The 14,614-nt window shown below is 49.9% G+C and overlaps 2 protein-coding genes across 6 annotated transcripts in view; one reads left to right on the top strand and one right to left on the bottom strand.

Moving 5' to 3' along the window:
• The window catches only part of SETD2 (SET domain containing 2, histone lysine methyltransferase), a 98,675-nt gene extending 95,778 nt beyond the window's left edge, over nucleotides 1-2,897 (bottom strand). For 2 of the 4 annotated variants that reach the window (XR_009247378.1, XR_009247377.1), the window contains exon 1: nucleotides 2,632-2,894. Coding sequence is in view for 1 of the 4 variants with exons in the window: in XM_004581419.3 (XP_004581476.2) it covers nucleotides 2,632-2,702 (71 nt within the window). In the remaining 3 variants the exon portion in view is untranslated. Of the gene's footprint in view, nucleotides 1-2,631 lie in introns of all 4 variants that reach the window. The other 2 variants (XM_004581419.3, XM_058678973.1) reach the window with 2 other exon arrangements.
• An 11,190-nt stretch (nucleotides 2,898-14,087) lies between these two features.
• Nucleotides 14,088-14,614, top strand: part of KLHL18 (kelch like family member 18) — a 52,079-nt gene continuing 51,552 nt past the window's right edge. For both annotated transcript variants that reach the window (XM_004581421.2, XM_004581420.2), the window contains exon 1: nucleotides 14,088-14,553. In XM_004581421.2, coding sequence (XP_004581478.2) covers nucleotides 14,245-14,553 — 309 coding nt within the window. In that variant the 5' untranslated portion in view covers nucleotides 14,088-14,244. The remainder of the gene's footprint in view (nucleotides 14,554-14,614) is intronic.

Here is a 14,614-nt window from a genome sequence, read left to right as displayed (position 1 = left end):
AAACACAATATCCTAAATGCTGCATGAAAAAGATCAGACCTTACAGCTGTATCTGATTTTCAAAAGTAAGCACAGAACATGAGGCCTCAACTGTTACTCTAATCAAGATAAATTTACTTTTCACCTCAATTTCTTCATACATCTAAGCACCATTTCAAACTCTGCAAAGCCTACATTTCTTCTCTCCACCAAACCAAGGTAATCTTCTGTGCGCAACTGAAGCCCTAAATTTTTGTTGAATGCTTTTCATGCATTATCTCATGTAATCCTCCCAAAGTCCTGCCAAGCTGCTGCTACTACTATTTCAAAGACCTATTTCAAAGACAAGAAAACTGAACCTCAGAAAGATGCAAGTCATTTGTCCAAGGTTAAGTTAGTGTTCAAACTCAGGCCTATCTGAAATTCAAGTTCTTTAAACGCTGTACTGTGCTGCCTTTCCCTCTGTAATAGTATAAACACTAACTAACTTATACATACTTTCTCATAGAGTTTGGTGTCACTTCAGTTCTGATTTTCTGGGTTAAGCTTCATTTTCTTCATCTGGAAAGCAGGTGATATTGTTCAGGATGCCTAACAAGATCCCCCTCCAGTCCATATAGTATCATGAAAGGAAACTGTATAATTACTTACATATCCCATACAGGTTAACACACAGGGAGAAATACATATATTTAGAATTTAGTCACTGTTAGAAATCTGAAGCAGTAGAGACAAAGACATAGTAAAAACTCTGAAGACCTTCTGGAATGTGGGAAAATGTTGATTTGTCTCCCATTCATGTTCACCAAAGATGCCCCCCTCTGAGTACATTTACCTGCATATTATGAAAAACTGTCTTCTCCCAGGAAATACAAGAATGTTATGCTTAAGGCTGCGTGACTTCAACATACCAGTTGGTAAAAGGAACTGAAAGCATGCACTTGGTCCAGTCAGAGGCTGCCCTGTTACTTTGTAGCACTTACTTCAAAAAGCATTTCTTGAACAATGATACACATTTTTTTTAAGACTTCTGATTTCTCAAACCAAAAATCTGTAACATGAACTTTGCAATTGGGCTAAGCTGTCCAATAAAAACACAAAAATCTAATTAAGGTAATATTAAACCATGGCCCAGAAACCATGAAAAGATAAAGCCATGCTGGGTCTCCCTATTTCAAGGGAAGACCGGTTTTGTTTCAGAAAGGCAAAAGAACCAGTTATGTTTTGTCACCAAGATGACCACAAGTACTCCAACAAAATTCTGTGTTGCCACCAGTCCTAGAACTAACAGACATTTCTAGACCAAGGTGAAAAGCTTTAGCAAGGAAAAGAACACAGCAAATTTAAGGCGAAACGCTTGCCAAAAAAAAAAAAAAAAAAAAAGAGCAAATTTCTGGAATCATTCCTGTGGTAAAAGTTTGACAGTTTCATTTGAAACCCGCCCCCCCCACACACACACACACTCACACACTGAACCAGGTTAGTTTGAAATGCTCCGTGCTCCTATACCTAAACTTCAACGCCGCAAATGGGGCTTTTCAAAACAATGGTTTTGCCAGGCTAAGGGGAAAAAGAGGTGACTGCAGGGTCCAAAAGGGAAGCCCTTTTAGCTACCAGCAGCAGACAGAAGCTCAAGAGGGTACATTCAAGTCTTTACTTCGGTTTTCTACAACACTGTCTTCTTTAAAGAATCCTCAAATGATCCTTGGTTTCTAAGTCTTCATCACAAGAAGTAAAAGTCATCCATTTAGGGTTGAGAGCTTCCCGTGACCAAGAAAAAAAAAGTCTTCGAAAGTGTGCACATCCCTTAAGCTACAAGAAAACCTAAGGTCGCTCAGGCGGCTTTCATTTTCGGGCAAACAGAAAAAAAAAAAAAGGAAAGAAAAACCGACCCGGTGTCACCTCAACAACGGGGCCACCCAGATCTCACCACCATTGCAAAACCCAAGTGCCAAAGGTGCAAAAATGTGAATCTGGAAACATTGCAGGGCCAGGATCGAGTTTCCGGGCGGGGGGGGAAGAAATAAAGAAGTCAAATCCCAGGAGTGCAGCGCGGGAGCCCCCATCAGCAAAACCCCGAGGCTAGGCGACGCACGCTAGGCCCTTCCGGCTCGAGCCGCCATCGCCGAGAGGCTGGGAAAGAACCGGGCCAGGCTTTCACCCGAGCCCGGGGATTCGCGGCCTACCCTCACCGGCCGCCCTCCTGTCGGCTCCGGCGGCAGCTGCTCCAACTCGGCGCACTCCCCCTTCCTCTCCTGCGCCTAACAGCTGGACCGGGGCCGCCCGTGGGGGAAGTCACCGGGAGCGCCCAGTCCCGACCGGCCGAGTCCTTGCGGACGCGGCAGCAGCCGGAGGAGCAGCAGCCGCCGAGGCCGCGGCCGCCCCTCCCCCACAGGGCCGGCCCAACCGCCGCAGCGACGCGAGCCGCGGCGCCCATGCCGGGCCCCAAGCGCCGGCCCGCCGCGGACCCAAGGCCAGGCGGCCCCCGGGGCCGGCGACGCGGGCCTGCTCCTTACGACCGATAGCGCGAGGCCGCCGCGGGCCCGTTAGTCCTCACACGCCGGTCCCGCGCCGTCGCCGCCACCCATCAGGACGCGCCGCCCTCAGCTGAGGCTACGGACAGCAGCTGGAGGCCGCGGAGCTGATACTCACTCTAGGGTCGGGTGTTCGGGGTCGTAGAAATCCCCCATCTTCGGAGGCGGCTGCGGCGGCAGCTGCTTCATCGGGATCCGCTGGAGGCGGCGACGCGAGCCCCCTCCTCCCCGCGGCAGGGGCGACGCGCGGGGGAGGGGGACGGGAGGGAAGGAGGCCGCTGGTCCGACCGCGGCGGCGGCGGCAGGGGCGGCCCGAGTCGCTAGCACACTCGCTCCGTCCCTCCCTCCCTTCCTCCCTCCCTCCGGCGCCCGCCCGCCCGCTCGTTCGCCCGCCTGCCGCCCTCTCCCTCGCACACTCACTCGGGGAGCGACGCGCTCCCCACCCGCCTCACGGCCTGGCAGGCTCGGCCCCTTAAAGAGACACACACGGGCCGCCGCCAGTCGGCGCGCCTGCAGCTGCGGGCAGATCGCCTGGCAGGAGCGGGCGGGGCCGGGCACAGTCCAGCGGACCCTGCCTGGCTGACTACGGCTACCCCAAACAATAACTGCCCGGGTCCCAGGGGTGTGTTGGCCGGTGTGGGATCTGAAGCCACAGCGCCGTGATCCCCCTCCCTCCGTCTGCCTGGCAACCGGAGCGGAGGTGGGGAGGGAGGGTGGCGGAGGTGTGGTTCCGATCGGTTCTGAGGTGATTAGCGGGCGGCGTCGCTGCGACCGCCTTAGACTGCCGCCGCACACCCTCCCTCGGTAGACCTCAATCCTGCCGCCCGGAGCCCCGGAGCCTGCAGCGGCGCCGAGGTCCCTCCACAGCACTCCCGGCTCTGAGGTAAATGTGGCCGCCGCGCCTCGCGGAACTTCATTTCTCCTCCAGTTCTTTACCTCCCCCCAGGTCTCCGCGACGTGCCCCTCAGAGGAACGTGGAATCGAAGGCTTCGCTCCGAGACCGAGCTCCCCCTTCCTCCTTCCTCCTCCCTCCTCCCTCCCGGACACCCCATTCTCCTCTCCCGCCTCCCGTCAGGCCTGCTGCCAAGCACCCCGAAACCCAAAGGCTGCAGCTAACCGTGAGGCCTTGGAGGACAGTAAGAGCCTCAAGCAGGGGCTATAAATCACTTGGACACAGAAATGGCAAGACTGAGATAAAGGAGGACGATTCGAAAGGACTGCCAGGTTTTCATTATTTGGGATGGGAGAAGGAGAAGCAAGAATGCATTGAAACGTTTGGGGCCTAGAAGAACAACTGGCAGCGGTTGGTCATTTTGAAATTAGGGATTCATTAAGGTCAGCTATGTTTTTTTCCCACTATTTTTTAAATTGGACTTGACCAGCAACCAATTGGATGTCGTAATTAATGAAACGCGATCTCAGTAATGGCCTTCATCCTTCACAGCTGTGCCTGTGTCATTTATTAGGAAATCAGCCTGTCTGTTGTGTTTTAGCATTACTTCAATCTTGGAGATTCTTGGCATTTCGACGAACCAACCCCCCCCACCCCACCCCTACCTTTCCTTTAAGTACAGCATCAATCTTGGGGCGTGGGAGTGGTCACCTGATTCGCTAGGGCTGTCTCCCGTGGCCACTTTGGTCGCCAAAAACTTAGTAATTCCCCTGTGCTTCGCTTTGTTGTGAGATGAATTGTGCACAGGTCCTCCGAGTTGTGAGGCTTAAGTGAGATAATACGTGGAAAGCCCTAAACCTCTGTAGATGCCTGAAAGGGCAATGATCAAGAACTGACTAGCTGTCTCTGGCACAGTGGCTCCTGGCCACCCTTTTAGCAGCCAAACACACTGGGGCATGGTGGCTCCTGGAGGTTCCAGTGCCTTGCCTGGAAAATAGATGTCACCACCCCACCCCCACACTTCCCCGCACAGAAAAGTCTATGAAGAAGTTTGCACAGGTGCCTGTGAGTGTTGTCTTTCATGCTTCAAAAGAACCATAGTGACCTTGTGCCTTAGATGCCACAGTAGGCTGTGGGGAGTCACTTCGTGTTGAACGAGCAGACCAGGGCTGTTTTTGGTGAAGGTGGTTGGAGTAGAAAAAATATTAGCTGATCAGAAATGAAACTGAAGTGAAAGGCTGTGGAGCGGGGGAAGGGGAGAGAGTCAAGCACAAGTTTCCTTTGGTAACAGAGTAACAGTTGTCTTGCTGAAAGTGTGGCTAGAGTCTGGAATGCCTGGTTCCTTGATAGCATTGGTCCTCTCAGAATCCATTGCAAAATGCACATCACACCATAGGGGTCAGTCAGTGGGGATTCTAAGCCCCGAACACAGAGGAACACAGAAAAATACTGACAGTTCACAGAGAGTGCCTTTGTGTATGGTTTTCCTGGGTGTTCCTTGGAGCCATTCTCTGTTACTTTCCCACGCACATTATCAGGGAGCTAGATTGCTAGTGGAGCACCTGGAACTCCAATCATTGCTCATTGATATCAACATCCCAGGTGATGGCTTCACTCCAACACAGCGCCAGCCCCATGGATTGAAATTTAATCCCCAGGGGCCTGGTGCGGTGACCTAGCAGCTAAAGTCCTCGCTTTGAACAAGCAAAAGATTTGCTTACATTTTAAAATGAAAACAAACTGTTCTCTTATCTTTTTCTCCCCCACCCTGTTCCTCTCACCTTTCAATCTTTTTCTCAGCACAGAAGAGAAGCAGGATAAATATGTCCATTCTGACATTCATAATTGAGCAGTTCCTCTACAGTAGTATTGATACCTGTCCCCCACCATACACACATGTACGTGTTAACCACCATGCTGCTCCATGGCAAACTGGAGGTAAAGAATAGGTGCTGTAATATTACTCTATTACTGTGTGAAGACTCTTGGAGCTGGGAGAAGTCTCTCTCCTGCTTTTTCATTAAAACAAAACAAAACAACACACAAAATTTTAAATTGAGCACAGATAGCTTATATTTTAGAGGGATGTCTACATTTCTTATAGGACAGGGCTTTGTGAAGTCCAAGATGCTCTCAGAGAGGGGCCTTTTGCCTTCTACTTCTGCTCAGTTGTATTTCCAGGACCCCAGGGCTGACAGTACTGAAAGCTGAGGTTACACTTGGCTTTGGGCCTTTGATGATTCAGGGGCTGTGGTAGTGGAAAAAGGCAGAGCAGCTTAATCAGGAAGCTCTGCAGGGTCCCCATTCTCTTCATTAAAACCAGGAAGGAACATGATTAAGACCTCTAAGTCCTTAATTACAGGATCATGGACTATCAGAGCAGAAGAGGTCAATTAGCACACCAGCTGTCTTTCAGTGTGTGGGTCAGAACCTGAACACACAGTCCTCTTCTCTCCTTCCCTCTCTTTTCACCCGCCACCCCCCGACCGCCTGACCCTCAGTCATGTGCATCATGATCCCACTACTTCAGTAGATGGATAGCATTTATGGCAGATGGGAAATTGGTGTTGCGTCCCTCCTATGATCCCATTCTCAACCTGCTGCAGGGCACAAGGGAGGACTCGATGCTTATAATTTTTAACTGCCCCCGTCATGGTGTATGTCCTGCCAGCTCCTGTCTGTCCATCTCACCAGATAATGCCTGCAAACATTTCAAAACATGTCTCCATGACACTCAAGAAAATCATTCCAAAGACAGTTATCCCATCCCCCTCAGCAAGCCCAGGGCCAGCCAGGACCCATGATGTGAAGGGGAGCAGTGTGAGCAGTCAGGCACAGCAGGGATTCCACAGTGGAGGAGTTTGGGTGGACAGGGAACAGGAACCTTACTGGTTACAACAGTCAGACATCTGCCCAGAATCTATGGTCTACACAATGCCCTAATGTCCCTGTGCTGGCCTTAGGACTTCTAGGGGAGAATATGGAATCTTAGGTAATAGGGTAACTGGTGTGTGTGTGTGTTTTCCTAAAAAGATGATGGAGATATTAGAACATTAGAATCTTCTCTAGGGCCCGGTGTGATAGCATAGTGGTTAAAGTCCTCGCCTTGCATGCCCCAAGATCCCATATAATCACCGATTCTGGTCCCAGTGGCCCTGCTTCCCATCCAGCTCCCTGCTTGTGGCCTAGGAAAGCAGTCGGGGACAGCCCAAAGCCTTGGGACCCTAAACCCGCGTGGGAGACCCAGAAGAACTACTGGGTTTGGATTGGCTCAGTTCCAGCCGTTGCAGGCACTTGGGGAGTGAACCATCGGGTGGAAGATCTTCCTCTCTGTCTCTCCTCTTCTCTGTATAACCGCCTTTCAATAAAAATAAAGAAATCTTAAAAAAAAAAGAAGAAGAAGAAGAAGAATCTTCTGTAGCAAAGCCATGAGCTGCTAGGGTTTCAGGACTGCAGGAAGCATCAATTTTTCCAAGTCAAGAAGGGCTTTCAAAACCTAGATAGGTAGGTAGGTAGGTAGATACATAGATAGATAGATAGATAAAGGAAGAGAGGGAGGCAGGGCAGAAGGAAGGAAGGGAGAAAAGGAGGAGGCCATTTTCTGCCAATGCTAAGAATTCTTTGTAGATGGCAAGTTCCCCGGGCCTGGCGGCATGGTGGCCTAGTGGCTAAAGTTCTCACTTTGAATGTGCCCCGGGATCCCATAAGGGCGCCAATTCTAATCCCAGCAGCTCCACTTCCCATCCAGCTCCCTGCTTGTGGCCTGGGAAAGCAGTCAAGGATGGCCCAAAGCCTTGGGACCCTGCATCCATGTGGGAGACCCGGAAGAGGTTCCTGGTTCCCGGCTTCGGATCGGCGCAGCACTGGCCATTGTGGCTACTTGGGGAGTGAATCATCGGATGGAACATCTTCCTCTCTGTCTCTCCTCCTCTGTATATCTGACTTTGTAATAAAAGTAAAATAAAAATCTTTCAAAAAAAAAAAAAGACGTCAAGTTCCCATAGGACCAAATGTGACTCCTGGTCCAGAAATGGACCACTTGACCAGGCCATGATCTGGTGCCACTGCCCACACTGAGCACTTTCATTTGTTCCTCTTACACCTGTAGGGCTACCACCCCCACCAGGTTTTGGAACATGTAGTCACCCTGGGTGTCCACCTACTCTTCCTCTTGGCTTGGGCAGCTTGAGCCAGATCTCATCCCAAAAGTTGCTGTTGGGCGTTGACACAGCAGATCTGCTGGGACAACCATGGGCCATGGAAGCCACATTTACCTTTGTCCTACATATGCCCTGTCTTTGGCATTGGCAGCAGGTTTGACAAAAGGGGATCTTCCTCAGCATCTTGAGCCAGAAACTATCTATTAGGCCAATAAACTCAGCAGGAAGGAATTGTCAATTCAGTTGAGACAAAAAACCTATCTGTATTTTTACAATTCTCAGGATCCAAGGCTCTTAACCTCCCTGGGCCTTGGTTCCCATCTCACATGATACATTTCAGAGTGTCATATACCAGCAACCCATATAGGTGTTGGTTTGTGTCCTGACAGCTCCATTTCCTATCTAGCTCCCTGTTAATGGCCTGGGAAAGCAGTGATAGAAAGCCCATGGGAAAACATAAATGTGCCTCCTGGCTTCAACCTGGTCCCATCTGTTTTGGTCACTGCAGCTGCTTGGAGAGTGAACCAGCAGATGCGACGTCTCTTTCAAAAAAACTTGCCATAGCTCATGATCAGTTTCCTGCCTGCTCCACTTTTTTTTTTTTTCAAAAAAACAAAGCAAAACAAAACAAAAAATATTTCTTTTTATTGGAAAGGCAAATTTACAGAGAAAAGATTTCCCATCCGCTGATCCACTTTCCAAATGGCCATAATGGCTAGAGCTGAGCTGATCTGAAGCAAGGAGCTTCCTCCAGGTCTCTGATGCAGGGTGTAGGGTCCTAAGTCTTTGGGCCATACTCTGCTAATTTCCCAGGTCATAGCAGGGAGCTGGAAGGGAAGTGGAGCAGTTGGGACACGAGTTGGGACCCATATGGTATCCTGGCATTTGGAGGTGGAGGATTAGCCAATCAAGCCATCATGCCAGGCTTTCTTGCCTGCTTTGATAAACTTAAAAGTAATCAACTGAAAGATATCCTTACTTCAGTGCTGAAAAGATTATATAATGAAAAATCTGATCACTAGAAAGTTGTTGTTGTTGTTTTTAAGCTGGGACTCAAAGCCAATATTGCAATGTGGAATGTAGTCATCCCAAGCAGGAAACATCGAGTCAAAGATTTATTTATTTTTATTACAAAGTCAGTTATATATAGAGAAAAGAGACAGAAAGATCTTCTGTCTGATGATTCATTCCCCAAGTGACTGCAACAGCCAGTGCTGTGCCAATCCGAAGCCAGAAGCCAGGAACTTCTTCTAGGTCTCCCACATGGATGCAGGGTCCCAAGGCTTTGGGCCATCCTCAACTGCTTTTCCAGGCCACAAGCAGGGAGTTGGATGGGAAGTGGAGTTGCCGGAATTAGAACTGGCGACCATATGGGATCCCGGGGCACATTCAAAGTGAGAACTTTAGCCACTAGGCCAATATATCGCCGGGCCATCTATCTCTGTTCTTAATGGCATCTGGAACACGATCACACTGTAGAGGTGGGCTCCCTCTGGTGAGCATGCAAACCTGACCTGGGAGCAGGAATGGCTGGACAGGTGATAACATTCACCAGGGTAGAGGGGTTGGTTGGGCCTGAGTTAGGCTGCAACATTCATTAGTATATACAAGAACTGAATGGGATGTGGGACCAATTGTACCAATCTGCTACACATACTGGTATGTGCATGAACTGAGGCTGGGGGCTGGGTTTGTGGGATTTTTAGGGCTTGCTCTAATTAGGCTGCAGTTCTTGCTCATGTATGTGAGGCCTGAGTATATTGTGGGCAACAGGACTGGACCATAGCATCTGTTGTCAGTTTACATATGAGCTGGGACTGGAGACAGAACTGACTGGGCAACTGCAACCACAAGTGCATGTGTGTAGGCTGATGGTCTGAGCTGAACCCCACACTGGCTGGCACACAAAGGAGTCAGGTCTGGGATCACCTCTGCTGAGGTTTTTTGGGGATCCTTCAACTGGACCACTGGTCTTAAAACTCGAACCACAGGGAAAATCACAATCACAATCTGATTGTGAAATGCATTTATTGGAACTGGGCCTCCTCGGCTGTTGAGGCCTGTGCAGTGGACAGCATGCCCTGATGCACATGGGGGACATGATAGTACACTGAGGACTGCAGCGGATGTCCAATACCATTTAGGGCAGAATAAACTGGACAGCTCTCCCGGCCAAGATCTGATAGCATGTATCTGGGCGATTGGAGACTCTGAGGTGAACTATGTCAGCCAATGGACCTTCGAAGGATTTTCTCAACCTTGGACCAATGAAATCAACAGCCTATTGAACTATTAAAACCACTTAAGCAGTACCCTTGGAACACTCACCACACTGAGCACCCTGGGATAACATCGGAGGCCGTCCCACATCCCTAGGTACTGATGCAGTTAGACTGCAGGGAGCAGCTCTCTCCCCTTCTTCCCTCCCTGTCTACAGAAGCAGGAAGAAAAAATGGAAACCATTGTCTCATCCACATTTCCCTTTTCCTTAACCCTTCCCATCCTAGTCAGTGATCAACATGGATATACATCCTTCTCAACTATTTAACCATCAAAAATAAAAGAAAAAGAAGGCCCCTTGAGTAGCCTAAGCAGAGATGTTATTTCTAGAAATATTCTCTAAGATTAATCCATGCATGCATTACCTGATTTTTTTTAAAGATTTATTTTTATTGCAAAGTCAGATATACAGAGAGGAGGAGAGACAGAGAGGAAGATCTTTCATCCAATGATTCACTCTCCAAGTGACCACAACAGCTGGTACTGCGCCGATCTGAAGCCAGGAGCCAGGAACTTCCTTCAGGTCTCCCACGCAGGTGCAGGGTCCCAAGGCTTTGGGCCATCCTTGACTGCTTTTCCAGGCCACAAGCAGGGAGTTGGATGGAAAGTGGAGCTGCTGGGATTAGAACCAGTGCTCATATGGGATCTTTAGCTGTTAGGTCAATGTGCAGAGCCCCACATTACCTAATTATTATTGATTATTATGTTTTCTCCTTTAATAGTATGACTTACATTAAAACAATTTTTCTTCCACTAATGTGTATTTGAAAAGCAGAGAGAGAGAGAGAGAGAGAATGAGTATATAAAGATAAATTTTATATTACGAGACAGGTCTTCCATCTGCTGGTTCACTTCCTGAATGAAGCAAGACAGAGCTGATCTGATCTAAAATCTGGAGCCAGATGGGTGCAGGGTCCCAAGCATTTAGGCCATCCTTCACTGATCTGCCAGGCCTCAAACAGGGAGTTAGATGAGAAGTGGAGAAGCCGGGACACAAACTGGCATCCATGTGGAATGCTGGCATTTGCATGTGAGGGATTAGCCTTCTGAGCCACTGCCGTGGCCCCTAAACATTCTTCTAAGAACAGTCTATACTTACTTCCTTTTTAAAATTTTTTAAATTTTGAATACTACCACTATCAGTCCCTAAGACTGAGCTTTTTTTTTTTTTTTTTTATTTCATTGGAAAGGCAGATGTACAGAGAGGAGGAGAGACAGAGAAGAAGATCCTCTGGCCGGTGATTCACCCCCCAAATGACCGCAACGGCTGGTGCTGCGCCAATCCAAAGCCAGGAGCCAGGAACTTCTTTCCAGGTCTCCCACGTGGTTGCAGGGTCCCAAGGCTTTGGGCCGTCCTTGACTGCTTTCCCAGGCCACAAGCAGGGAGCTGGATGGGAAGTGGAGCAGCCAGGATTAGAACCAGTGCTCATATGGGATTCTGGCACGTTCAAGGCGAGGACCTTAACCATTATGATATCATGCCAGGCCCAAGACTGAGCTTTTTTAGTTTCAATAATTTCACTTTCACAGAACAATGAACATAAGGCACATCAAAATCCATTTAGTACTAATTCTCCATAATATACAAAACAGAATCTAAATTGATAAAAGGCCAAAGGATAGACACCACAGTTCTCTTGCTTTCTTTCCAGGGTTATATTAGTTTAATGAAACATTTACTCTTTTTTTTTTTTTGAAGATTTATTTTATTTTTATTACAAAGTCAGATATACTGAGAGGAGGAGAGACAGAGAGGAAGTGGAGCTGCCAGGATTAGAACCAGCGGCCATATGGGATCAAGACGAGGACCTTAGCTACTAGGCTACGCTGCCAAGCCCAAAACATTTACTCTTAAAAGAACTTGTATGTTCATAGGGGAGTACAAAATCAAGCCAAAGAAGAAAACTAGAAATACTTCTGAAAAAGACAACCATCAAAGGAATGTGCTGACTTTATGAAGGGCTCAGTACGCTTGAGGCAGAGGGAGCTGACAATTTCAATCTTCAAGCTGGAATGTATGGGTGGATGTTTGGCTTTGCAGTTAGAACACCAGCATCCCCATATCACGGTATTCCATCCAGCTCCGGGCTCCTGCTAATGCAGAGCCTGGGAGACAGAGGTGAGTGATGGCTGTTTGGGGGGTGCACCACCAAATCGAAGAGCTTTCTCTCTTGTCTCCTTCTCTCTGTAAATCTGCCTTCCCAATAAAAGCAAATAAATCTGAAATAGAAGAGCTGCTGCCTCATGTGAGAGGCCTGACCTGAACTCCTGGCTGCAGCCGTTGTCAGAGAGAGCTACAGGCCTTCAGAGAATGAACCAGCAGATGCACGCTCTCCTGCGCTTCTGCTTGTCTCTCAGCCTCTCCAAAAAGAACGTATAAGTATATTGAAGAAGGAATGACAATGTTTCACATATAATTATCCAAGAAAAGCTCAATCTTATCTAACCAAAATTGTCTCCAGATCTTTTAAAATCATACTAATCTTCCATATTTACAAACACAATTTATGGTGACCACTTGATTTCCATAAGAAGCAAGTCAGACACATGCTGCCCATTCAGCTTACTGCTTCAGTGACATGGACAAAACAAAACTGATCCTTTTCAAGCTCTTTGGATGTGCAAGAAACTTGCACTTACATATTTGCCTGTTGAGTGTGCACATACTTTTTGCATTTTTCAAAGTTATTATTTCGTGAATCTGAAGGCTACTGCAAGAAGCAGAGGTGACAGCTTGTCCGATGTAAAGTTCTAACATTACTGTCTGCAATTTGAGCTGTAGAAGTAAAACACCACAAACAGCTCTAATACACACCCCAAACTGAGGACAGTGAAATGAACATCTCATCTGTCAACTGCACTTTGAACTATGGTGTGGAGAAGCTGGACGGAGGTTTGAATGCTTGATTCAAATACATTCAATTCCCAAAGCTCTGAGAACTGCTCCTCACATCAGCCACAAGGGCCTGGGAAGTTCAGGTATCACTCAGAGTGCTAGGCCAGCCTACCCTCCCTGAAGCCCTCCCACCAAAGCCTGCCCACTTCTCTGCCTGCAATGTGCTAAATGCTCTCTCCATGCTCTGCCAGCTCTCCAAGCATTCCAGGAGCCATGCCCACAAGCGCTAAGCCTTCTCCCTTAGTCACGCAAGCCCTCCTGGGGACCTTCCCCTCGGCAGCTCCCCAATACCCAGGCAGCTGGGAAGCCTGTGCCATCCTGCCCCTCCTCCCATACTGCTTGCTGGCTTTTTTTTTTTAATATTTATTTTTATTGCAAAGTCAGATACACAGAGAGGAAGAGAGACAGAGGAACATCTTCAGTCCGATGATTCACTCCCCAAGTGGCCGCAACTGAGCTAATCCAAACCCAGGAGCCAGGAGCCTCTTCCAGATCTCCTACGTGGGTGCAGGGTCCCAAGGTTTTGGGCCATCCTCGACCGCTTTCTCACCCCACAAGCAGGGAGCTGGATGGGAAGCGAGACTGCAGGGACACAAACTAGTGCCCATATGGGATCCCGGTGCGTTCAAGGTGAAGACTTTAGCCACTAAGCTATCTCGCTGGACCCTTGCTGGTGCCTTCATAGGCAGTCTTATTATCAGCTGTCTGGGGACAAGCACTGTGCCTTTTCTCTCCCTTTGAGTCCGCCAGCAGAACAATTCCCCGTACAGGGCAGGTTCTTGGCTCAAGGTGGCCACTGGTGGGTCCCAAGGGCGCACAATGTCACCCTCCCCCCACGGCACCCCTCGCCCGGAACCCACAGCCCTGCCCGGTGACATTTGGTTTCCAGGTACAGGAAGCCTGCTCAGCCCCCTACCACACCTCCCGTTCGTTCGTACTGCCCTTCTCTTGCAGTAGCAGAGCCTGTGGGAACATGCCCTCTCCTCCAGGGAATGGAGAGAACTGCCGCCAAGCACCCCTGCCGGGTGGGAGGGCAGACTCAGTCCCCTCTGCCGCCGCTCCTGCTCGGATCAGAGGCCTTCCCGGGGAACCCTGACAGGGACGCCGGCAACAACGCCGGAGGAAGCGGCGCTCGCGACCCCGTCTCCCTCCTCCCCACCCTCCCCGCCCCGGGGGCCTCCCTCGGCCGTCTCCCTGCTCTCCACCTCACAAGCTCTTGAGGTGGCCGCGCTCCAGCAGCGCAAAGGTTGCAAGCGCCGACAACTCCGACCCGCGTGCACGGCTGCCGGGCTGTATACGGTCGTCATGGTAACGGGCCGTTGGGGGAACGCCGGAAGTCCAGGAAGGTGGCGGAAATGAGACTCCGCGGTTCTCCGTCCGGGATCCGCGGTGAGGTTTGGGCGGTATCTGGGAGACGGGAGATGAGGCTAATTAGTCTCGAAGGACTGCCGCAGTTGCCCAAACGAAATCTAGGTCAATGTAGTCAGGAAAGGGAGGCGGAGTATGAATCAGGAAACGGGGCTGCGGAGCTTCCGGCGCAGAGGAGTTTGGACTACGGCGGCCGCGCAGGCTTCTTCGGTTCTGGCCCCACGCTCGAAGCCGCCGTCGGCGTGCACCCTCGCCCCGCCCTGGTTAGTGTGGGGCCGGCCGGCCAGGCCTGCGCAGTTGCGGCGGCGTTGGAAGATGGTGGAGGACGGCGCGGAGGAGCTGGAAGACCTGGTGCACTTCTCGGTGTCCGAGTTGCCCAGTCGCGGTTACGGTGTCATGGAGGAGATCCGGCGGCAGGGCAAGCTGTGCGATGTGACGCTCAAGGTACCGGGCGGCTTGGGCGCTGAGGGGGACAAGGGCCGAGTGGAGGGGTCGCCGAGGCCGG

This window comes from Ochotona princeps, chromosome 21, assembly GCF_030435755.1.
Source record: "Ochotona princeps isolate mOchPri1 chromosome 21, mOchPri1.hap1, whole genome shotgun sequence".
NCBI lineage: Eukaryota > Metazoa > Chordata > Mammalia > Lagomorpha > Ochotonidae > Ochotona > Ochotona princeps.
Note: the sequence above shows the minus strand (reverse complement) of the source record. Positions and strands in the feature narration are given on the sequence as shown.